This window comes from Phymastichus coffea, unplaced genomic scaffold, assembly GCF_024137745.1.
Source record: "Phymastichus coffea isolate CEN01 unplaced genomic scaffold, Cenicafe_Pcof_1.1 PCOF00040, whole genome shotgun sequence".
Classification (NCBI taxonomy): domain Eukaryota; kingdom Metazoa; phylum Arthropoda; class Insecta; order Hymenoptera; family Eulophidae; genus Phymastichus; species Phymastichus coffea.
The window spans coordinates 744,696-771,573 of NW_026706851.1; the positions used below are offsets into that span (position 1 = coordinate 744,696).

General features: G+C 33.0%; 1 protein-coding gene and 1 non-coding gene across 3 annotated transcripts; both read left to right on the forward strand.

Moving 5' to 3' along the window:
* Positions 1-12,283: 12,283 nt before the first annotated feature.
* Positions 12,284-12,355, forward strand: Trnae-cuc (transfer RNA glutamic acid (anticodon CUC)). The gene has a single exon. It is a non-coding gene; the product is annotated as a tRNA-Glu (tRNA).
* Positions 12,356-22,153: 9,798 nt separating this feature from the next.
* On the forward strand, positions 22,154-26,817 carry LOC131664124 (arrestin domain-containing protein 2-like). 2 transcript variants are annotated; one of them, XM_058935002.1, is made up of 8 exons: positions 22,154-22,516; positions 23,657-23,812; positions 24,293-24,507; positions 25,043-25,231; positions 25,332-25,540; positions 25,603-25,829; positions 26,348-26,436; positions 26,514-26,817. In XM_058935002.1, the coding sequence occupies exons 1-8, from the start codon at positions 22,399-22,401 to the stop codon at positions 26,535-26,537; spliced, it is 1,227 nt and encodes a 408-aa protein (XP_058790985.1). In that variant the 5' UTR covers positions 22,154-22,398; the 3' UTR covers positions 26,538-26,817. The 2 variants fall into 2 exon arrangements, with proteins under 2 accessions (XP_058790985.1, XP_058790983.1); XM_058935000.1 differs by having other exon boundaries at positions 26,348-26,817.
* Positions 26,818-26,878: the final 61 nt, after the last annotated feature.

Here is a 26,878-nt window from a genome sequence, read left to right on the forward strand (position 1 = left end):
CACGGCTAGGCCTTTCCGCCCTCCCCGGCACTGCTGATGTTGCTGCCGCTGCCGCTGCTCTACTCCACTCTCTGCTGCAGCCCCCTCCTGCGTACGTCGCCCGAGCCTGCTCGCCCACTCCTCCCTCTCGCTTCCTCTCGCTTTCGTTCTACCCCGCAGCATTCTAGCGTTCGCAATCCCCCCCCCCCTGTCTAAGCCTCTCGCTCTCACCGTCGCCTGTTGAATGATAGCGCGCAATTTTTTGCGCTCGCCGTCATTTATGCCCGATCAGTTGCCCTTCTGATTTTTACCGGTTGCTATTTGCCAGCTTTGCTTATTACTTTATTTAACATTCTTCTGCTTTCTAACAACTTCATTATTCGCTGTCAAATCCAATTCAATGTTAGATCTTATATATATCGCATGTTAACTTGGTGATACTTGGATGTATATCATAATATTCTTCTCCTCCAGATTATTTAAAAAACTATTAGAAGCTTAACTCATCATCGACTTTATTTTCTACCTTCGCAGAATTATTTGCATAAGCTATAAGCGTCGCAGTAAACAAAAATGCCTGGCTGAGTGGTGGTTAATGGCTTTGCCAAAGGTTTCTCCGAACTGATAAATTAATGAATAAATGAATAATAAGCGATATTTAACACGCACTAAAGAACTTCTGCCAAATATTGTGAAAATATATGAAAAGCTCAAAGTATCTCGTGGACAGATTTTTTTTTTCAAATAGCTAGAACAAGGCTATTTTTCTAGATGTGATTAAAAAATGGAGGGTGTATGATCTAGATGCGATGAAATGAACAAAACGTTTGACACCACGTATCATATATTGGAAACTGGGGAATACTCTATTATCTTATCTACGGAACCTGTTTTACAATGGTAAAATATTTTACTATGGTACAAGTAATCATAAAGTAATAATAATAAGTAATAAAGTAATCATATATATATAGTTTATATTTGTGTGTACATATATATACATATATAGGGGGCTCCGCCCCCCCTGCGCACTCCGTGCGCCAACCCCCCGTGACTATTATAATGATTGACGTAATATTTAGTAGTGACCTTACTGTAATATATAATTACATGACAGTAATTTAATAAAATTAGTTTACCAACATAATAATTCTTTAAAAATGGTGTCCTTATCAAAGGACCCAACAAAAAATGACTTTAATAAGGACATTTTTATTAAAGGGCCAACGAAATAATGACTTTAACAAGGGCACTCTAATTAAAGGGTCCATTGAAATAACGGCTAAAAATCGAGAAAACCTATACTACCAGTACACGGCGACGGCGTGGTCGCCGGCGAAATAATTTTATATATATAATTATAAAAAGAATATTGTATGTTTAGAAATATTCTTTTACGCTAGAATTTCTAGTACCATTTAGCACAACGTTTAAACGTGAAGTTTACGCTTGAAGTATATTTGATTAAAAACAAATGTTTACTGAAAGATATTTATCTGTTGTAGAAAACAGGATACAGCTAACCTATGCAGGTAAAAGATGATGATGATTACATTTTTTCTAATACGCTGTTCTAGAATTTTAGAGGAAAATCATTATTTTAATTATAATTATTTGATGTTAGCTGAGAGCCAATTTTAATAACATTGAGTGCTGGCATTATTGAACTATTCAGTCGAAGCTCTTTTGTGTGTTTGGTCTTGAGCTATTGTGCACAATAAAATGGCGCATATCAGCGTGTATCAATTCTTACGCTACGTTCCTGGGCACAAAATTTTGCGTGTACAGTAAAACCGTGCATAATTGTCCGCACGCCTCTGAAAAAACCTAATTTTAAAGAATTAATAGCATCTTGAAGTAGCTAAGTATGTCTGTCAATGCTGCAAATATTATTGAAAAAACAATAAAGGTATGAGGGAAGCAAAGGCAAGGAAGGAGCTGTAAAATTAATCAGGCATCAGTGGCAAGGCTGTTGGAAAGGCAGTGTCGAATACCCAAAGCAATATCCGCGCGCAGCACCTTATCTCCCACATGTTAGGTTGAGTAGGCTCTCGGCACAAGAAGGAAGAATAGGAGGCAGTGCGCGTGCACACGTTCTGGCTAACTGTAACGAGGGAAGCTTGGCTGCCAAGGTGGCTGGCCGGCAATAGCGCCTCTCCATTTTTCTTCTTCTTCAATACACGTCCCTCCGCAGAGATTTTTTTCTCTCACGTCCGTCATTTGTTTCACTTTATTCTTGGAACTACGCAACGTCTCGATGCTAGACCCTGTTGCTGTCGCCTCGGGTCTTCCCCCCTTCCACCACTCTCTACCTTATCTGCTTGGCTATATAGCTGGCGTGTTTTTTTTTCTTATTTGGGAGGGGGTCTACGAACGGCACTGCTGATGGGTCAGCTAAACTTGTCTTCCCTACAATAGGTATCCACGTTTTCTTTGTGTACCGACAAGTAAACAGACGTGAGCCATTTGGTATACTGCCCTCGACTTCGGCCTAAAGCTCGCGCGCATACACTCACAAATCATCCCTTTTCATCTTGTTATCACGCAACAAGTCTTTCGGTAACAGACGAGTTGAGTTGTTGGACGCTATCGTACCAACATCGCTCAAGTTACACATCTCAAGCCAGTCCGATCACGTTCTCACTGCTGAAGAATTTCATTGGAACGATAACAATAGTACATTAAGATACGTGGCCCAAAAGTTGGATTTACTGGCCTGCGTACTATGATGACCGACGAAGCCAAGTGTCGTATACTATTTTTCTTTATCCCCTGGAGCTACACCTTGACGCATTCACGAAGGAAAATTTCTAAATCCTGAACGGGTCAGTCATTAGCAATTCAGTCGTTCTTTAAAAATCAAATTTATATACAAATAAAAATGAAAAAAAGATTATTTCTTATATCAAACCACTGACTTACAAATAAAACAAGTATGATATAAATTATAATAACGTCAATGTTTTGAAAATTACAGTGTATAGTACAGAGTATACAAAATAAAGATAATATAGTATATGGTTAGACTATATGGTAAGTTTGTGTCGTCATATATGCTATACGGATATAGTATAAGAATTTGAAGAACATAGCTGCATGGAAATATAAGTAGTAATGGATGTGTGTAGAATAAAAGAACAACTGATAATGTTAGAAACATTTTGTCTAGCATTAGTACGATCTAAACGAAAAATTCAGCTCTTTATCGCTATCTTAAGGAATATGAGCTCATTACAATCCGAAATGAAAGCCACGTTATAGTGAAAGGAAACAGCGATAGTGATGATTTGGTGTACATGTTGCAACTGAAAAATATTTTCCAAAACTGTAGAAAGCTACTCATGCATAATTAGGAATAGTAATTGTGAAAAAATTGGCATATAGCGAGATTTACTTGCAAGACGTGCAACCGGAAACAAGAGACAGTTCAGAAAGGCATTGCAATTAAACCAATTTTGACGCAAGGGTTTGATAGCAGAGAACAAGTCGATTTGGTGAATTTTCTATCGATTCCTGATAGCGGGTTACACCGTTACATTTATCCATCATTCATTTCCAATTTCCATTCATAAAAGTAAGTTAGAACTATTAGGGCGCGATTATATTGGTTCTTGGAGGCCGTCATATTGAATAAGTCTTTATTCCACTTTCGATTGGTTGTTGGAGATAGAACATTTAAGCTTTTGAGCAACAAAAATTTTTTTAACTATTATTTTATTGGCTAACTTTTATCTGATAATATTATTGTACGTAGAACATTAAGTTGCACGTGCGCAGTACACTTATAGTCTATACATAAATCCATTCGTAAAAGTATATTTATATAATTATATCACAAATTATATCACATCATAACAACATAAAAGTGAACTAAAATTTGAGGACGCGACCATATTAAGTAAGTCGTTATTGTTATTTGACTTGCGATTAGCTATCTTGAAAATCGAGCATTCGAGCGTTTTAAGCATCAAAAACTTTTTTATTTATTATTTTGTTGATTAACTCTAATCGGATTATATTATTGTACGCGGAACATTATGTTGCACGCGTGTGGTACGCGCGCTGAAACACTTTTAGTGGTTATTGAATTACCAAGACTATGAAACTGAATATCTCTATCTACCACCCCGTAAAATCTAAGCATGCAGTGGGATGAAGGAACTTAATGAGATATCGACGAAAATTAACTTGGAAAAAATATTGAAAAACTACGCTGGATTAATAAGGAGAGCGAAACGCATAAATAATTAGACGTAATTTAGTTTTTGTTAATAAAAAATGTCCAAAAGTTGAAAACTCACAGGTCAGTAGAAATTGAATATGTGTAGCGTTTTTAATAAGGTTTTTATAGAAATGAACGTGTTACATCGTTAGCAAAAATCAAACGCAATAACTAATCCTTTTCAGTACTGATTCAAGACTTTCTGAATTAAAAAAATCTATTTCTACCAAATACTTGACATTGACGGTTATTTCAAAGAATGACCGATTGCTATTAATATAGTTCTTATTGTAGGGGCGTAATTCTTCTTGAGAAGGTTATTATACCACAAAAGTATATTATTAATAGATCTTTTAGGTGTACATATCGCTATAATGAAAAATAACATCTTCCCCGACAGAAATATACATACGAATATCGTACGGAATCCGTATTGAAACCGTACGTATTTTCATATAGAATTCGTACAATATCTGTGAAATTTTCAATACGATCACCGTTCGGTTACCGTACAATGATTATCCGGAAAAAACCGTACGTTTTCCGTACATTTCTCGTTGGAATTTCGCAAAAATCTTATACGTAATTTATATAGATTTTGTGTGAAATCCGTACAAATTTTGTACCGAGTATTTTGACCGAGTGACACGGACGGCCTTCTTCTTGGGGTAGTACGGTCCAGATGAAAATACTTGGAATCTTCGTGAATTATTTTTTTATGATTTGTTAGTATATTGTAACGGTTTTCGTCGAGTATGTATGGAGGTTTTTAATGATTTTTACAATGTAATTATAGGTCCAACCATCGATATAATTGTAATTGTATATAAGTGTAATTATATATTTGTAAACATAATTGTAATTTTGTAAACATAAATACTTTTTTTCTTTTGTTTTTAGATAAAAATTTTTTTTTTTTTTATTTAAATTCCTTTGCAGTCTTAGCCCAATATCTTAAAGCGAATATCTCGCTTCCCTCCCCGCTTAAAATGTAGCCATGACGTAAAGCATTTGGGGTACTGAACGACACGACAATTAATTAGACTTTTGTTGAAAATAGGTCATGTTTGTATTTGACTAGTGTTGATTCGAGAGGTAAGCTTTGTTGAGGAATAGGACAGTGGGTATCAGGGTAAATTTGTATCTTGACATCTGTGTCGTTCAGGTTTGTGTGTACTGTGTCCAGTTGAATTTCTGCGTTTTGTTTGTTATTTTTTGTCATACTGTCATGGTTTTGTCGTCCTAGTATCACTAGCAGGTGGGTTATTGAGCTGAAGAAGGCCCACAGTAGGTTCATAGACCAGCCATAAACCATGTGCAGCGTATATGTCCTCTGATGATGGTATCAATCGTCAATTTTATTATTTGCAGTAATATTAATATTATTATGATTACTGACGAGATTGATCCGCACGTGATTAGTTTGTTGAACATGTGATTCCACGTGCTTTCAGCCAATTTCGCAAGTGTATTTTCTGTAAAAATGTTCTTTGTTGTTCCTTCTCCTGATATTTCTTTAGCTATAATATTTAACAGAAATGCTTTTTCCATGGGGAACATTATTTGTTGTTGTAGTTGGTCCAATTCTTGTTGTGAGTATATGCCGCTAGTTGCTAATGAGTCTATGGATTCAAATTTCCATTTTATGTTTGTGTTAGGTTTGAGTGCTTGTAGTGGTATCGTTTCCATTGGTTTGGGCGTTAGTTTTATCCATTTGTTGTTTACTTTGTAGTATGTAGGTATTATGGAGTTGCAGTTCATTGGAGTACCTCTTCTTTTGAGGATATGTGTTTTTGGAGTAAGAAACCAGGTTTCATTGCCTAAAATTACTGGTAATTCGTTGTACCATTCGCTAAGGTGCTGTGCCTTTATTACAGTAGGGGTGCATTTTAATGAACTGCTTCTCCTGCGATCCTGGCAATGTATCCAGGTTTCTTCATGATGTTGTATGCGAATTCGTCAGGGGAAAGGGTTGCAAGGGATAGGGAGTTTTGTATTGTTTTCCTCTCTACTTCGCAACTATCTGTAATGACTTTTCTGTAAAGGTCGTTCAGCTGTTTGCCCAAATGCTTTTTGACATATACAAATTTAGAATTTACGTATGTTAATAAATCTATATTGACCTTGCTTTTGCTAGTAACAGTATCTTTATCGAATTTGTATTTGTTGAAGTTATTGTTTTCTTCCGCGATAAAGAGTTTTGGGTGTTCTGTTCTTATGAACTCTCTGTAGCATTTCAATATTTTATCTTTGGCTGTTAAAGCAAAGGTCGTGTCACTAGTGTTTACTATGTATATTATGTCGTCATTGTGTGTGTTAAAATATTTTGTTACTGGACCTTTATATAAAATATCATAAGTGTTAGTAAAACATTCTTCCTGAGGTAAAATGTCCCAAAATGTATAACCCCCGTCAGAGTCTACGCAAGTTGTGTCTGAAAATTTACAAGTCGTTCCTGAGCTTAAATGTAATTTGTCATTACTCAGACAAATTTTCGCATAGGCTTGTATTAATGTGATTTTAATTGTGCCTTGAACAAGTACCTTACTCCACGATCCGAACCTGTCTGCGTAGGCTACGCCGCTGCAGCTTCCTGCATCGCCAGCGAAGTCTATGCCCTTGGTTGTTATGGCGTTTATTTTTAAATCAGCAATCGTATGAAAATTGTCATATTTAAAAATTCTCGTTTCGTGGATAGTTTGGCATTGTTCATGGCTCAATTCATACAAGTATTCTTGTTCTCCGTTTTGTTCAGGTTTGAGATGTCCGAATAATCCGCATTGGTATACTGTCCGATGGATTTCAATTTTGCATTGATGTACTGGAACATCTCTAAATTCGTCTGCTTGGATAAGTTCTACATTTACTATTGTTGAGTTTATGGTTTCGGTGTTGAAGTCGCATTCATCAGCGTCTAGTAGGGAGAATGTTGTGATGTTAGTGTTTGTGGTGCCGCAGTGATATCCAATGTATGCATAAGTAATTTGAAAGAATGTAATGAATAACGTTATTTTTGAAAACATGATTTCTTTGTCCTAAAACAGAGAACAGTTTATCAGTTTATATACTCTTGTGTAATATTAATTTATTTGCATGAACTGTATTCGGTTTTCCACCCTTATTTATTGTTACGTTATATTTATCTGTGATGTTTAATATTTCAAAGGGACCCAGGTTGTGATTCTTTTCTAATTTTCCTGGTTTAGGTTCTTTAATGAGCCACACTTGATCTCTTATTTTGAAATTGCAAGGGTTTATGTGGTGATCATAATTTTTTTTTGATTTTTCTTTTGCTGTTACGAGGTTTTCTCGCGCTAAGCATGCAATATCCCGCATGTTTTGTATAAGTGTTGATAGATAATTATTGAATGTTGGCAATTGTTCTGAAATTTTTAACGGTTCACTAGACGGTAATCGTGGTGGGTAAGCGAAGACCAGTTCATGCGGAGTAAATCTATGTGCGCTGTGAACGCTTGTGTTGTAATGAAATTGGGCTAATTTTAATAAATTGTCCCATTCAATTTTTTTACTAGAAAAAACTTTCAAATATTCACAAAGGGAGTGATGTGCTCATTCTAGGGAGCCGTTTGATTGTGGTAAAAATGCGGTTGTTTCTATTTTTGCAAATTTAAATCTACGAGTAATGGCTTTTAAGATTTTACTTGTAAAGTTCGCTCCTCTGTCGGTGAGGACTACTTTTGGTGAACTGAAAATACATATAAATCTTTTGATTAGGGCGTCAGCAATTGTTTCTCCGGTTTGATTAATGAGTGGAACAACTATTATGAATTTCGAGAGTAGGTCTTGTATAGAAAGAATGTATTTGTTCTGATTATTAGTAACGTTTAGAGGTCCTACTATGTCCATTGCGATTTTGTCGAATGTTTTCATGGGAGTGTCCGTTATTATCATTGGTTGTCTAGTTTTTATTCTTTTTAGTTTATTTCTTTGACAAGTTTCACAATTTTTGATACGGTTCTCTATATCAGTTTTCAGATTTTCCCAATAGTATTTGTTCATTATTCTGTTCCATGTTCTGTTGATTCCCGAATGTCCTCCTAGTGCACTTGAGTGATATTGGTCGAATATATTGTCTCGGTCTGCGAGTTTTACGTAGTCGATGTAGTTTAGGCAAATAATAATTTTAGTTTCAGAAGTTTCGAATGTTGTTGCTAGAATGTTTTCTATTTCGGCCCAATGTATGTTTTTTAATTGTAGGTCTCTTGAGATGCTGAATGTTGTTATTTTCTTGCAAATTATTAATGTTCTTAATAATTTGAAGAGACCTTTGAGATTCTCCTTTATCCTCATAGCGGACTGTCTTGTGTCAAGACAGGCTATGAAGATATTTTTTGTTCCTGACTGTATTATTTCAATTTCCTGGGGCTGTAGATTTTTGTCTGGTTGTATCTGTTTGATTTTTATTAGTCTTTCTGTTGCGTTATCTAATGATTGATGTTTGTTGTCGATAAAATGTATAATGTTGTCTTTTCTTGATTCGATGGGTTTTTTCGTAAATCGAATATTATGTTGTTTCTGTATTTTTGCTTCATTATTTGTATTTTCTTCATTTTCCATATGTACTTGTGCTTGTGTAATATTTTTATTTCTATTTTCTTTCTCTTTGTCTTTTTTTCTTGTTATTTTGATTTGTTCCTCTTGTTTTTCTTGTACTTGTCGTTCATTTGTAATTATTTCTATTGATTCTTGTTTTGCTTTTTGTGCTCTGGTAACTACATTTATTTTTATATCTTCCATCGGATTTCGTGATAGTGCATCGGCATTTGTATTTATTTTGCCAGGTTTGTAGATAATATAATCATAATCTGCTAGTTTTAGTCTCCATTTTTGTACTCTTGAATTGTTATCTGCTGATTTGAAGGATAACAATGGTTTGTGATCACTAATGATGGTAAATTTGTTTCCGTATATGTAATTCTTAAATGTCTTTATTGCGAATACTATGCCAAGTGCTTCTTTTTCGTATGTATGGTATTTTTTCTCTGCTGATTTTAAGATCTTGATGCAAATGCTATTGGTCTGTCATCACCAATCTCTCCTTGAGAGAGTACACAACCCAGTGCGTAGTTTGAAGCATCTGTTGTAATGATGAATGGTTTTTTCATATCTGGGTATTGAAGAACTGGAGTTGTGCATAGGGTATTTTTTAATTTTTCAAATGCTTTTTGTCTTTCTTCAGTCCTAATAAATGGTTGTTCTTTTTGCAGTAAATCTATGATAGGTTTTGGTATTTGTGAGAAGTGTCCAATAAAGCGTCTGTAGTAGCTTGTTAGGCCTAAGAATTCTCTGATATTTTTGATAGTTTTCGGGATAGGAAATTTCTTTATTGCTTCTATTTTCTTTGGGTCTGTTTTGATGCCTTCTTCACTTACAATGTGACCTAAGAATTCTACTTCCTTTTGAAGAAATTTGCATTTACTCGTTTCAATTTTTAATCCTGCCATTCTTAATTTTTCTGCTATGAGTTTGAATCTTTTATTATGTTCTTCAACCACATGAATTAGTTTTTGCTTTTCCAGCTAAATTACCATCTAGTATACCATTAAAAAAATCCGAACAATTGCCAACTTTTAATGGATACCTAGAGAATTTAATAAAAAACATGAATATAATATCACACAATAGCCGACCTAAGGATTAACTCGACAAAAAGTGTAGGTTTAGATCTAGCAGGAAACGTTAAGGGAAAAACTTGTTCAGGGGCAGCCTACGCCGACCGATTTGGTACGTGGAGCGATATTCTCGTACAGGGACTTATAAAAATAACCTTGTTAGAAAGCTATGCAGCAGTTAAATTAAATAATGATAGATTAAGATTAAATTCAGGTACAGTATGTAAGTTTTCGGACCAACATTGTATCGATATGGAAGGGGGTTACACCTTTTGGTCATTACTACCGCACGAGAACTGTTTCGAGAATTAATACGATACACTGTATAGAGGAACGGTCACTAAAATAAGCTCACCCGATCATGAAACCATTTTTAGCATAAGTACGAACGAAGTATCCTTTGCATTGTTAACTAGAGGGAACATGAGTTTTTGCAACAGAATCTTAATCACAACTGAACATCCCAAACTTTTTATATATGAACGAACCCAATTCAATATTTTGTACGACAATGATATTCAATCGAAGCAAGGGATACTTAGCTATGATCTATTCACGTATTTCAATAGCAAATTTGTGTATGTAGAGAAACATTTCAGGGTCGAAATAAAAAGCCTCTATATAGATATATTGCAACAAAAATATGAATTGGAAAGGAAAGTCCTATATAACTCCTTATCCCTGGCATCCCTCTCACCAGATAAATTTGCGTACAACATCATGGAGAAGCCCGGGTACATAGCTCGCCCGGCAGGGGAAGCCGTACATATTATACAATGTACGCCTACAGAAGTTCAACTACTTCATACAGACAAATTTCTCGCAACTTCCAGTCATTTCAAGAAACGAAACATTTTACCTCACACCAAAAACACACATCTTAATGAAAACAGGAACAGAAATAAACTTTAACACAATCATTCCCCAATACTACAAAATAGGAAACGAATGGATAAACTTGACGCCAACACCGAGAAAAACAACCAACGCAGTTCTAACCTTGAAACGAACCACCAAAATAACATGGAAACCAACAGAACTAGAATCATTGGCGACCAGTGGGATCTACTCCCAAGAAGACCTACAAAAATTACAAAATCACATCCTCTTTCCCATGGAGAAAGCATCACTCCTCAACGTAATCGCGAGAAGTATGCGAGATGACGAAAGTGTACAGGGAGGATTAGTATCAAACCTAATACTGACAAAACAAACACTAACCAACATCGCTGAAAACATATGGAATAAGTTCATCACCAAACTAACTAAATTTGGTTCTATAAGTTCTGCCATCATAATGACCGCCATTATATTTCAATGCGGTAAAAGTTTAATCAACGTAATAATCAGAGGCTACACTCTACACTCTATATATAAAATTTCTACATATTTGCTAGGAACCATATTTAATTCAATAACACAACTACTGGTGGCACTGAACAAACCACTGATTAAACAGAGAAACCAAACTCCATCGAAAGATGAAGAATATGCATTGGATGAAATAATAATAGACAAACAAAAAAATGAGAACCCACAATCCCATTCACGAATCAGATCTCAAACACCATACCCCCCGTTCCTAGTCCTAAAGAAATTTCCACCAGAAAGAAGCAACATATCCCAATTTTCACATTGGAATCACATTAGTTAAAAACACAAACCTGTTATATATATACATATCGAATCCTGAAATGAAGCTCTACTATACCATGACACGGAGTATTATTGTTCACGTAGCATTAAAAGTACTATTAATGCAAAATTAAAGCGAATTCAATTAATCGCCGAATCACCAAGAGTAATGTACATTTATTTATTTATTTAATTTTTTTTTTCTTCTCTCTCTGTTTTGCGTTGATATCACACCGATATACAACGATCTAGCCACGGAGGTGTTACGTCCTGAGACGTAAATATTTCTTCATTCATCAAAAACGAAATAATGTATAAACGACGAACGGCATTTTTACGAAATACAAACTCAGCGAAATTAAAAGATGAGTAGTCCGAAAATTTGGTGCGCCCGACATTTTGATTTTCTGATTACTCAACACATTAATACGGGCCGAAAAGTCAATGTCCAAACAAAGACTCGACTTTTCGGCAGTTGATTCGCGACGCGCGATTACTCAATAGCATTAAAAATTGGTTGAAGTTCTTACGAGCTGATTCGCGACGCGCGACGGCCGAATAACGTACATTTTATCTATTGTTATTTTTGAGAAATCATTTCTGTTCTTGAATAAATAAATAATTACTTAAATCGAGTGTTCGTCCATCATTACCAACCGACCTCACATATGCTTCATCGAGATAGAGCTAAGCAGCCAATTTAACTCGAAATAATAACCCAGGTAAGTTCCTGTCACTATAATAATTATTAATAAATGAATGATCATACATACTCTAAAACTACACGTCACGGCTACGTAGTCGCGATATAACAATTGGTATGGTCTAGTGGCTAGGATACCTGGCTCTCACCCAGGAGGCTCGGGTTCGATTCCCGGTACCAGAACCAATTGTTACGTCTCATGCATCAACTACGAATAGATAATGAATGAGACGTTTCAATATGTTGACTAGTGGTTAGATATGTCTCACTTATAGTAAATGTATGTGGAAATGTAAATATGTATGTATGATAATTGCACTACCTTGATAATCGTAGTTTTTAATTGTTGATAGAAATGTAGCAGGCTCTAACTGCTTGTTGAATTGTATTGGATAGGTCGTTGAATAATACTTGCACGATATTACTTTGTAACTTAGTAGTTTATTAAGTAAAGTAATCATCAATTGTTGGACCGGTGTGTACGGAGTTGAGTCTTACAGGTACTTATTGACTGACTGACGGACTACTGATCAACTACTGTAAGTAATTTTGTTCATTTCTTTTTATATCTTTTACAGCTCTTTTCAGCTCAGTGTTGCGATATGGTTGACATTTTGTTTTTGCTGAATATAAATTCTTGCGTTCGGTGACTTTATTTCGGAGTGTCATTTACCTCGCGTTTCGTCAGCTTTTTGCTGACGTGCGAATAGTTTAGCAGCTTTGAATTTTACGAATGTGCATTTGTTACAAAAGGGATGCGTCGTAAGACGTAACACGTAATTATTCGCTGCTAGTTTAATGTTATTTTTGTATTTTGTACTTTTATATCTAATTAAATTTTATCACTATGTTATTAATCTGTTCATTTTGTACTTCTAGTTAAGTTATTACTATTTTTTGTATTTACTTTGTATTTTTTCTATTATATTATGTATTATTATTTATAAGGGATTATATCCCATATAATAAATAAAAAAAATGCTGTTAATATTTACTACTTGTAATGCATCATCATCAATAAAACGTACAAGGGCACAATCAATGTTATTTTTCAACACTTAATAGACAGTCAGTACATCATCATATTCTGTAATCATAATGAAAATATTATAATTTCATTCTATTCAATAAAACTTACTTGTTCGAGATCTTACCTCCTAGAGCATAGATGTATACTCTTCTCTATGTATGGCTGTATACAAAATCCTTTTCCCCCTCTTTTTTACGATGATAAATATTATACTCTAAGTATTGGTAAACATGAACTGGTGGAGTACTATGAAAATGCTTAATATTTTCAACAGCGATAACAATTATATCTCCTCTAATAAAAAAATGTACTAGAGCGTGTACGATTGTAGTATACTTGTATTGTAAGTATACTTTAAGCACCACACTCGAAGAAAGCTCATAATAGCAAATATGATTTTTTTAAAATAGAATAAGTTTATAATTTTCCAATAGATAGATGAAAATTAAAGAAATGAAGGTAGACTCATAGTAACAAGAAATTCAATGTTTTGTATTGATTATAATGCAGTTTTTTTCCATGATAAATCAATGATAAAATCAAATTTATTTTGCGAAAATTGTAGAGTAAACGTATCTATTAAGAGAAACAACGTTAAATCTTTTGCCATTTTTGATGTAAAAGAAAAACTAAAAGAATTATTAAAAAAGAACGATCAGTACTATGTGGCAATGGTGAATGATTAAAATCGTGCGCATGAAAATTTACAAGATATTTATGATGGTTTTAAGTACAGAGAATTTATTTCTTCGTTGAATAATAACTATAAAGATTCGTACATTGCATTAACTATTAATTGCATCGGGGCTCCCGTTAGGAAAAGTACAAATCATTCGATTTAGCCCGTACAGATTATTATAAACGAACTACCTTCTGACGAAAGATATAGTAGTAGTATAATGTGTTCTACGGTATGGGAACAGCAAGCTCGATATGAATATTCTAATTAAGATTTTTGCCAAGAATATTAGCATTGTAAATAAAGAAGGCATAACTTTCAAAATTGATCATCACTTTAGAACAATAAGAATCTACCCAATGTGTTGTTATGTAGACGCTATGGTGCGAGCACCAATGCAAGCAATTAAACAGTTCAATTTCGGTTCAATACGGTTCAAACAGTTCAATAGGTATTTCGGTTGCCATTGATGCCTCTATCCAGATATATCCGTGATTTATAAAAAAAGAGTAGTAAAATATTCACTCCTAGATTATATACCAGAAAAGCGATCCTTTCTAGATACTTTAAAAATTATGAAAGAAGTATCATAAAAAAACTGACTGTATCGAAAGATACGTATGATGTAATAGGAATATCTTCTTTACTGTATTTTTCTTATTTTTATATAATAGATGGTTTCGTTTCTGATGAAATACATTTAGTTTCATTAGGAATCTGTTGACAATTTGGACGTAAGTGGTTTGATAAATCGAGTTTACTGTACTCACTAAACGATGAAATACCAGAAATTGATCGTATATTATCAAAAATGTAAGCACTTAATCAAATACATAATTTTCACGAATACAAAATGATAGAAAATAATGCAATGTACGTAAATGGCAGAAATGGTTGTTATATTATAGTTTTCTCAGTCTAAAATTGATGCCTAATTTTAAAAAGTATGAAGAACATTGGCAGTTACTAGTTGAAGCGATACAAGCTTAAAAATGCAATCAATAAGTAGAACGCAGATTACAAAAGCTGACATTTTATTGACGAAATTTGTTGCAGATACAGCGAGACTCTACGATCAAAATCGCGATGACCTATAATATTCATTAGCTTCTGCATTTAATAGATAAACTAGGGACAAATTCCGTTTCATAACGGAAAGAATCAGAAAATGGAAAAATTTTGAAAATGATCAAATCAGTTAATGGTATTATAAATCAAATTTACCGTAAAATTAATTATAGAATTAATTCAACTATGTTAGAAAAACATATTTTGAAAAATAATGAAGCTTCACCAATAATTAATTTTATTTTTCACTTGAAGAATAATTATACTGAAAAATAACTTATAACTAGAAATAATTGATATTTTCATGCTCCAGTTTAACTGTCGACAACTGGATTAGCTCGTTAGTTCTTGACAGAAATTTTACAAAGTCATATGATAAAATGATCAAGGATAATTGTACTTTTGTTTCTTGCAAGGAAAAAGATTTCCGTTCAAATAACTCTTTTGCGCAATTAGAAAATGGAAATTTTGTAAAAATAATTGAGTTTATTGTCGATAAAGTGAACTGTAAAGAGTTTACGGTATGTAATTATATAAATACGCAAGATGCATTCGAAGAGTGCAAAAAAATACGAAAAACTGTAAATATTCACACAGGGAAAAAAAGTTATTACTATACTGAAAAAATATCAAAAGTTTCAGTCTATGTTAATATACTAATAGGTCAATACATATACCTTACATTATTAGTCTATAAATTTTCTAAATAACGTTACTTTGACTTTGATAAATTATAGGATATTGCTACTTTTAAAGCGTGTAATCATGATTAAATATAAAATTCTAAAAATATGAATTGTATGCATTAAAAATAATAATTGAAATTATAAATAAATTTTCGAATAAATGAATATAATTGTATATTTTATATTACGCGTTAGCGATGTAAGGATTTAATTTAAGAATTCACATCATATAGCTCTAATCACTGCTTATAATATATTTCAACTACGCTCTAAAGTAACACAATTTGTGTCGACAATTGTACGTAAAATAACGTAACAATAGAATTTTTAATTATTTCGTTACGCGTATTTTTAATCAATATAACAAAAAAATAAAATTTATAAAAAAATTTCTTTTTATAATTTTGGTTGATCCTTGCAAAATTCGTACGGATTCCATGAAAAATCCATATGAATTACGTATACAAGATTCTTGCGGAATTCTAACCAGAACTGTAGGAAAATGTACGGTTATTTTCGGATAATCACTGTACGATAATCGTACGGACAACGTACGAAAGTCGCACGGGTGCTGTACGGATTCCGTACGAAAAGCCATATTACGGTTTCAGTATACATTCCATATGATATTCGTATATTTCGAGTGGGGTCCGTATTCTATCCTCAGAATCACACCTTCGGCGCTTGTTTTCAGCTCTCATGCAAAAAAATACTGTCCCTAACTAATGCGAAAAGGCTTATTCACTAAACCAGAAGTTTATGACACGAGCCGAACACGACTGCTGTAACGTATTTCGTCAAAAAAACCTTTGCACGCTCGTTAGAAAATGAATATTTATTCTTTGACGGTTCGTTATCATAATATTTTAATTGGATAGGAAAGTTATACGTGATTTTTGTCAATGATTAAACACATTCATTTCTATAAAAATCGTATTATAGCGCTACGTGGATTCAATGTCCCCTAATCTGGAAGTTTTTAACTTTTGGAATTTTGAATTAACAAAAACTAAATCCTTGCCGATTGTGCACAGTTTCTCTGTAATTTCTCTGGGTCAATTTTTGTTGATTTTCCATTAAGTTTATTCATCCGTTCGTCGCTGAAGTCATATAAAAAAATTAGTATCGCTTTAACCCCACTGCAAAATGATACACGGAAAACCTCGACATTTGTAAACCCAAGGTAGCGTTAAGCAAGCAACCGCAAATGTGAAAAATATGGTCCGCGCCTGGATGATTGATAACAAGAGTTGTCCTCGCAGTTGTTATCAATTAACGATAAACAAATTTGATTAAACAAATAACACTGAATTGTATAACTTTTATAAGCTAGTTACTAATTTAGAATTCTTGAAGAAAAAAATTAAAGAAAAATAGTTTCGAAAATAATTTCATTAATGACAAAGGTTTTATGATATTGCTGCTTTACGTCCAATAGATAGAGTAATTTATGAGTTGTTTATTTATTTATATCGGTTTAGGAAAGATCGGTGAAATGAAGTTGCATGGAATAAGCACAGATGGTGATGTATTAGATTGAAGAGAGGTAAAATGTGCGTTTAGCGCGGACCGACGCGGTAACTTGTCCAGCAAGGACTGACCGAGCGGACACATACTTATAGGAAGTAGCGTTAGGTGGCGTATATCAGCAAAGACAGAAGTACAAGCATCGGGTATTTTCTATTCTTTTCACAATAAAAATATATTTCACATTATTTATAACGTCAACTAAAAGCTATTTCTGTATTTGTATAATAAGTAGATAGGCTATGCATGATCTGGATCACTTTCTCCTGATATCAAGTTTATTTAGTAATTATTTCAGTTGTTAAATAATTTATAGTGTGGATTTGGCGCAATTAAATTTAAATAATGAAGGAACATGTCGAGGAATCGAACCCGCAATCCCCTGAATTCGCAGGCCAACACTCTACCATTGGAGCCATCGCCACGCGTACCTTATTAGTTATTTACGTATCTTGGGCTATACCACATCTTATTACGTTGAAGGACGTTTTGATGAAGGGGACACTGGAGTGTCCGAGGCTGCGCACCGGCCGAGGATGATCTGACCCCTTCCCCTTCAAAAAGTCCCGAGACGTAAATACAACGTGGCATAGCTTAAGGTACGTTAACAATTTTTCAGTTTTGGTGCCCGTAAGCAGCTTTTTAACCCTAAACGGTTATAAGATTACGATTGAAAATATTCCGTAATACAAAAAACTTCCGTGCAAAGCCCTCTACAGGGAAGTTTTCTGTACTATTCCTCCGACGTAATAAATGCTATTACGTCGAGCCAGGATCCTATAGTATAGACTATAATGAGTTATTATAGTCCAGGAGCCCCTTTACTGTACTGAACAACTTTTTACGTTGAGCACACTCTGCACGTAAACAGTTGCTTACGGATGCCTTAACTGAAACCAGTTCTTATTATCTATGCTAGCTACACATTTGGCGGCATAGGGCCCGAACATGTGGCAGTGTGGTGCTCACACTCTCTATCATCATATCCTCGCGTCACTAGCCACCTTTCCTCCCGTATCCTGATGCCGCCTTCCCACCTCCGTCGTATGAATCACATCACCCACCAACATCCACCGTATCCTGGCATTACTTCTACGCGTATCAGTTACGTCAAGAGCCAGCTCTCATCGTATCATGAAGTCATAGGAACAGCTTCCATTTTTATCGTTCATTTTCGGAGCCAGAATGAACATAAAGCTATACTACTGATATAAGTTACCTCTTCCATTAAAAACGCCCTGTGCATATCATTATCAGAATCGATCTGGCTTTTTGTGTGCGCTTTTACAAATGAAAAAAATTATATTTGTGGATTAAAGAGAGACAAAAGCAGCCTGGACCAGAAGGAATGGATGAAGTTGATTATGATACATTTAAAAATTCAGCGCAGTGTCAACTATAGAGAATAAAGATTATAGACAATTAAAGCATTCTATATTCAATGTATAATCGACCAATAAAAATAATTACTAAATTATATTAATCTATCTACAAATTCATTCTACCAATCAAAACAACTAATAAAGTAAACTAGTGGGTGGATAGGTGGAGAGGTTTGGGAGCAAGAAACGTTTCAGAAAGAAAACAGTCGTCCAGCTGCACTCATAATATCGACGAAGTCTACTATAATAGACTAGAGGGACTAGGTTATGCCCTATCCGCTCTAAGCACGCTAGCGTTCTCAGGTGTGGATTTGGATAGACACTAGCATTCGCCAGAGCACGTGCTCCTTACCTCCGTGCGCTTCCAAGCCTCCCTGAATTTCAACTATAGTTGATAACTATAGTATGATGCGCGTACCCCATCATCACATGCTTGGGCCCTATGCCACAAAATGTGCAGCGATTGCTCCAGTGTGCAGGTAGAGTGCTGACCTGTAAACTCTATGGGATGCGGATTCGATTCCCCAACATGTTCCTTTATTTTTTTAATTTCATTACAACAAATCCACACTATAAATTATTCAAAAACTGAAATAATCACTAAATAAACTTGATATCAATTTATTTTAGCTCTCAGAAGAAAGTGAGCTAGAACATACATAGCTCCACGCCGAGGACCACGTTGTCGACCACGCGGTCCCTCGGAGAAAGTGAGCCAGAATATATATATATATATATATATATATATATATATATATATATATATATATATATATATATATATAGCCTACCTATTACAGCAGTAGTACGTTATAATATTATTATTAAGTCAGAGAAATAAGAAATTAAACGAAATTGAATTTTCGAATTTTCTGTTAGATATCGGAAATGATACATTGAATGATAAGAATGATTATATCGATATTTCTTAACAATGTATATTATCATCTACAACAAGCTTTGTTAATGACATTTTTGGCAAACTTATTCGTGACAAGAAAATGGATAAAATAGGTATATACAAATATGTATATGGGTAATTCTAGGCTATTTCGATTGACTTGTAACCCTTAGATTACGGATTTTTTTTTAATTTGGCACAATTGTTGTACACATAAAACTGAGATTTTTCCCAAATTTTGGAGACGATACATTAATTATATCAAAAGTTATTAACAATTAAAGAAAAATAATAAAAAATTTTCAAACAGCTATATTTTAAAAACTAATAAAGATATCGAAGTCGGATTTTTTTCAAAATACTTATAATGCCTTAAAATTTCGAAATAATTACAACAATAAACAATAAAAATTTTTTTTCGAAAGTTATTAACTTTTTGTTTAAACAATTGCTAATATCTCAAAAAGTATATTTTTTTTTTGAAAAATTCTTGCTCCTACGTATTCCTGAGGATTTTTGCTATCGAAATCAATCATAAAATTCAAGGGCCCGACATATCGGAAAGCGTAGCCCTAATCAAAAGAAGACGCCTCGGCGTAAGGCTGCGGTAGCGCTCCAGCGGGCTCACGGTCGAAAGGTACTTTAGCTTTAATCTAAAAAACTAATAAAGATACCGAATCGGAGTTTTCCCAAATTACTTATAATACCTTGAACTTTCGAAATAATTACAACAATAAACAATAAAAATTTTTTTTCGAAAGTTATTAACTTTTTGTTTAAACAATTGCTAATATCTCAAAAAGTATATTTTTTTTTTGAAAAATTCTTGCTCCTACGTATTCCTGAGGATTTTTGCTATCGAAATCAATCATAAAATTCAAGGGCCTGACATATCGGAAAGCGTAGCCCTAATCAAAAGAAGATGCCTCAGTGTACGTCGCAACGACAGCAGGACGTCTTCGTGGTCTTACGCTGAGGCGTCTTCTTTTGATTAGGGCTACGCTTTCCGATATGTCGGGCCCTTGAATTTTATGATTGATTTCGATAGCAAAAATCCTCAGGAATACGTAGGAGCAAGAATTTTTCAAAAAAAAAATATACTTTTTGAGATATTAGCAATTGTTTAAACAAAAAGTTAATAACTTTCGAAAAAAAATTTTTATTGTTTATTGTTGTAATTATTTCGAAAGTTCAAGGTATTATAAGTAATTTGGGAAAACTCCGATTCGGTATCTTTATTAGTTTTTTAGATTAAAGCTAAAGTACCTTTCGACCGTGAGTCCGCTGGAGCGCTACCGCAGCCTTACGCCGAGGCGTCTTCTTTTGATTAGGGCTACGCTTTCCGATATATCGGGCCCTTGAATTTTATGATTGATTTCGATAGCAAAAATCCTCAGGAATACGTAGGAGCAAGAATTTTTCAAAAAAAAATATACTTTTTGAGATATTAGCAATTGTTTAAACAAAAAGTTAATAACTTTCGAAAAAAAATTTTTATTGTTTATTGTTGTAATTATTTCGAAATTTTAAGGCATTATAAGTATTTTGAAAAAAATCCGACTTCGATATCTTTATTAGTTTTTAAAATATAGCTGTTTGAAAATTTTTTATCATTTTTCTTTAATTGTTAATAACTTTTGATATAATTAATGTATCGTCTCCAAAATTTGGGAAAAATCTCAGTTTTATGTGTACAATAATTGTGCCAAATTAAAAAAAAATCCGTAATCTAAGGGTTACAAGTCAATCGAAATAGCCTAGAATTACCCATATACTCGTATAGTTATACGACAATTTTCAATTAAATTAGCATAGTATACTATGACTAATTATAAATCTCAAGGACAAACTTTCGGAAAAGTAGTTATTGACTTACATATAGGGATGTCTTTAACCACAGATAATTATATACATTGCATTTCTTGAGTTGATAGAATCACGGAATTCTATTAAAATATTTTTTGGAAATCATGTGCATAAAAAAAATAAAAAATAACTTTTTTCGATATATTTAATAAAACTTTTGAATTTATTATTTTACTTTCATATAGTTGCAAATTTATAAAATATATAACAAATTATATAAAATAAGAATTTATATCGCGCGCGCGCGCGTGTGTGTGTGCACCTTCTCGTTATTTAAAGTATTGATAAGAATATTAGACTATAATTTGATTTCATTGATATATATAGTAGATTATTGATATATTGTTTCGATAAGAAAAATATCTTTTAATTGTAGAAAACACTGCTAATATATTGATCGCTTAGTGTCATTCTAAATTGGTCTTTTCCTATTATTACTGGTTTCATGCTTAAATATTATTACCAAAAATTACATGAATATTTAATTATTTAGAATTAAAAATTTACTAATTGTAAATATAAGAGTAGATTTTTGTATAAAAAATTTTTATTATGTGTTTTTTATAAAAATCTAAGTATAAACAAATAAAATCTATACTAAATTAATTGTTTCAGTCATCATTGATAATTTTTGTCTATAAATGAAATAATAATAATAATAATAATCAATCACGAAGTCCATGATATTTTATGAATTTATGCTGTGCTTGTGTCTCGAAAATATTTTAAATAACGCGGTTAAAAAACACATCTGGCAACATCGCGCTTTACACGTTGTGGTTGCCATCTCTCCTACTAAATCCTATTCATTGTTGTACACACAATATCAGGTGAGACAACGTGTGGCTGATGCATTTGTAGATGAATAATAAAATTCTGATATTTTTGTTATATATTATATATAGTTATATGTAACAAATAATCTTTACATTGTGTATTATTTCGCCGAATTCGCGCGTCAGCGCATCGTGCAATATAGACAAAGTTTAACCAACCTGCTGATCGAGTCATTATACCATTGTTCGGTTCCATTGCAATACCTATATATTAGAAACTCGCTGCTGAATAAGAAAAGCTACAGAACGCCATGCATAAATTGCAAGATTTCCGCATAGACTTCGATAAACCTGATGCCACTTACGAACCTGGAGAAAATGTGTCTGGAAAAGTTATTTTAAATCTTTCCGGCTCGAAAAATGTTAAAGGTGAGAACGACTAAATTCATTCGTATTTGTTAACGACTTTTTGAATCGGCTATATTTTTCAAATTGCTCAGTCGTGTTTCAGAATTTTACTATCAAATTATAATTAATCAATTTTGATGTAGCTTTACAATTTGCTCTTTCTACATTCGAAATTTCGTCAATACTATTACAAAACATTATTATGACATGTTAGTACAATATTTAATGCATATTTATAACAAATTTTGTAAATATTAGTTTTGATAGCACATGAATTTATAGATAGAAGGCCCGTAGAATAAGGGTAATATTCAAATAGTGCGAGCACATGCATACATGACAACTACCATCTGCCATCTGACAGTTGTGTGCGCGCGTGCGCACGCATGTGTGTATGTATACATATAACTTCCAAACGTAATATAGAGTAGGGATGATATCTGCTTTAATTGAAAATCTAATTTTTTTCGATCAGATGTTTTACTCTATCAACATTTTTCGAATAATAATATCTCAACATATGATGTCAAAATAACTTCAAATGTTATATCTATAAACATCGTTAAATTGTCTGTATTTCGATGTTTTTTCTCATCATTTGATTACTATAATATAGTCTGGAAACAAATTCCCTGGTCAAATTGACCTAGATAAATACAGTAATTTTAGTTTGATTCTAATTACTTTAAAATAATTTCTTGTAGAAGATTAACTTGAGAACGAATGTTGTCATAATTTTATAGAATAAAATCAAATGATTGTATTGATTTAGAGCAATTTTGCTAAGGAAGCTCAGAATTGAAAATAAATTAGATAATATTATACAACACTTTTTCGCGAAAACATAAATTAACGTTGGAAAATTCAGAGTGATAATCAATATCATCAATGAGTCACGGCGAACTATTTACAGATTATGAACTAATCATGAAATTGCAATGAACTCGAAAATCGCTTGTGATTCCGGATTACGAAGAAAAAAGAATTTGTTGCTCGTAACCGATGATCATGCATAGTATATAAAACGAAATTAAAAAGAGAAACGAAGAATAGACACAATGACATGATGAACGGAACTTCGGTATAACGCATTACGTAGTAATACGTTCTTGACACTTTTGTCACACTATCTACAATTGTGGTTATTGCATATTATTACAGAGATACGATTGGAAGCTCGTGGAGCAGCGGAAGTTCACTGGACCAAAAACCGCAAAGTTAAAGACAGTAGTGGTCGCCGTCACCGCCATACTGATCATTACAAAAACAGTGAACATTATTTTAGCATATCAAATCGATTACTCGGCAGTGGAACTGGTACGTATATAACGATTACGAAACTTCACGAACATTAGAACACAACTGCATTTTTTGCTTTAGTTTATTGCGCAATTTCAAAAAAATAACAGTAATCATAATAACATTTGAGAAGTCACGTAACATGTGCAAAAATGACATATTATACGTCAAAAAGTTTGGAGAATCTTTGTCAATGTCGTGTTGTAATTATGAATGTGCTACATAATGCAATTTTACGTTTTCAAAATACCAGCTCTTGTAACACATAATATTGTTAATGCATGCTAAATTGATTGACCAAAAACCTTAGTAAAATATCTTTCATTGATCACTACAACGTCCATCTCATTTTTATATAGTTCAAAAATAAAAGAATAATAAGTACGATTACGTCTTACAAGTATTACATATTTTATTATAAAGAAATTCATTTAATTTTATGAACTTATTATAAATTAAACCTGATAAATATTCGCATAATATTCTATGTTTGAACAGCAGATGGACAAACAACAATACCAGCGGGTCAACATTCTTATTTTTTTTCTTTTCAATTGCCTTTCAACATTCCCTGCAGTATAGAACATAAATATGGACGTGTTCGATATGTTGTGAACGCGATACTTCATCGACCCTGGAAATTCGATCACAAAGTTCTATCAGCATTTTCGGTTATAGCCCCGTATAATTTGAATACTCAGGAAAACGTTACTGTAAGTTCAACATTTATGGTTGGGGCACATTTGCATGTTCAACAGCATTGATATACCATACAATCTTTCCGTGAAATATAGTTGCAAAAAGCAAAAGTTATAGAGCTTTCTGACATATTTTACCAACTTCGAAAAGGAGGAAGTTCTCTATTCTATCTGAATATTTTATATGTATGATCGTGCCTATCTCTGGAACGGATCAACCGATTTCAGTGTGGGTAGGCTCATTTGATTATTCTTCCGTGGTGGTTGTTTTACTATTAGTTTAATCAAAACATTAGTGATTGCCAAAAAATGAATTTGAAGTTGACTTTGTTTTTAAAAAAATATTACTTTTCGTGCAGTAAGGCGCTACAGATAAGACTGCATTTTCTTCGTATATCTAGTATCGTAATGACCTGTTGAAGAATCGAGTCACACTATTCATGTACTATTAAACCATAATTTAATGTAACTATTTTTATTAAATAGGACAAACTTCATGTGACCTTCATAGACTAAAAAGAACATGAATAAAATTGTATTCGTATTCCAGTCGGGTATCCATGACGAGATTACACGCACATTCCTTTACTGCGGTTGCTGTACTTCTGGTGGAATGAAAATTAATGCGGACAGCCAAGTGAGCGGATTTGTTCCAGGAGAGATAATCAAAATGCTAATTAACTATGACAACTACTCTACTCGAGTTAACATAACAAAGTTGAAATTGAAATTGATTAAGGTAATTAATTGTTATAATTAGTACGTTAAAAGGTTTGAGAAAAAGTAACTAATTAAATTTCAAGTAAAAATTTTAATTAAAAATATTGGCTTTCTTGCAGAATATGACATTTCATGCTTCATCGCCAATTCCCGATAAAATGTTTGATACAGAAATTGTAGAAAAAGTTAAAAAAAATAGACCTTTTGGCAAGAAAGGTGAAAGTTTGTTAAATATTCAAGTACCGTCACTGCCTCCCTCAAATTTAGAATATTGTTCTATTATCCGTGTCAGTTATCAGCTTGCTCTCTGCATTAACGTTTCAGGATTGTGAGTTTAAAAATATTAAGAAGAAAAGTAGAAGTTTCTAATAATCATACTCAATGTTTCAGACACTTCAACATAAAGCGTCTTTATCCAGTGCAACTAGGAACAGTGCCTCTGTTTCATCAAACGGCAAATTTGTCACATTATTCAGTCACACCTTATATTCCTTCAGCTCCGCCAATCGATCAAGTCACTTCTATTCCACAACCGATGCCTCAGCCACCACACATTGGTTTTGCCTTAATGGACGCACACATCCGCACTCCTGCTTATCCATCACAACCAGAGATGGGTCTGTACTGTTTTAGAATTATTAAAATCACCTAACTTGAAAAAGTTTTATTTTTGATAAAATAGTTTTGATATTTCTCAATTTAACGTAATTTAATTAATTTAAAATCAATTGTTTACTTTCACACAGTAAATTATATTTTCTTTATAGTTTTAATAATTTATTTCATTATTAGTAATATAATACCGATCAGTTTTATTTATTATATTGAGTTTTGTTTAAGTTTTTTATGATTAAACTGTTCTGAAAGATGATTCCACAAAATGTATTTTCTGAATAAACAAAACTACAGATCCAATTTTAGAAAAAAAGACAATAAGAAATTACAACATGCATGACAAATATTAACAATTTTTTTCGTTATATTTATCAATAATTATTCTATGACTAATTTGAATATAAGTAGCGCTTTTTCATTGCGCGAAGTCTTTCAAAAATATTTCCCTTATCTGTAAAAAATGATCTATTTTAATGTTTTTACATACTTTTATCATAATTTAATCTTTTTTCTATTTCAGCGCCTCCATCATATGAAGAATGTGTTTATGGAGTTAACACCGTTTCTAATCAAAATGAACAAAGACTTCATGGATCTACGGTCCAATTTGTACCAAAATATCCCGTTTATAAATTTCCAATGCCAAATTCTGTATCCAATTCATGTTTGTAACTTGATTATTTCAGATCCGTCTTAATAAAATTGGCTAAAAGACAATATGATAATAAATCGAAGAAATACTCCACTTTAGATATCATAACAGCATCATAAATTACATTTTAGAAAATAATTTATAATAGAATGTTAAGTAGCATGCAGATACTAATTAGTTCAGATTATAATTAAAGAATGTTCGTTGAATTATTCATGAAACAAAGATTGAACAAACTTGATTGTGGCAAAAACTGAGTGTATTCTAAAATTTTCTGAGCTATGTACGAAGCTGACTGCATAACATGTAATTATTTATAATATTTCTACTTACACAAGTATTTTTATATGTTCATTTTATACTATTTATATTTTTATGCATTCAATAATAAAAATATTA

Coding starts and splice junctions, on each gene's coding strand:
- LOC131664124 (XM_058935000.1), top strand. CDS start 22,399: ATGCATAAATTGCAAGATTTCCGCATAGACTTCGATAAACCTGATGCC. Junction 23,813..24,292: donor ATTACTCGGCAGTGGAACTG/GTACGTATATAA, acceptor ATGTTTGAACAG/CAGATGGACAAACAACAATA. Junction 24,508..25,042: donor ATACTCAGGAAAACGTTACT/GTAAGTTCAACA, acceptor TTCGTATTCCAG/TCGGGTATCCATGACGAGAT.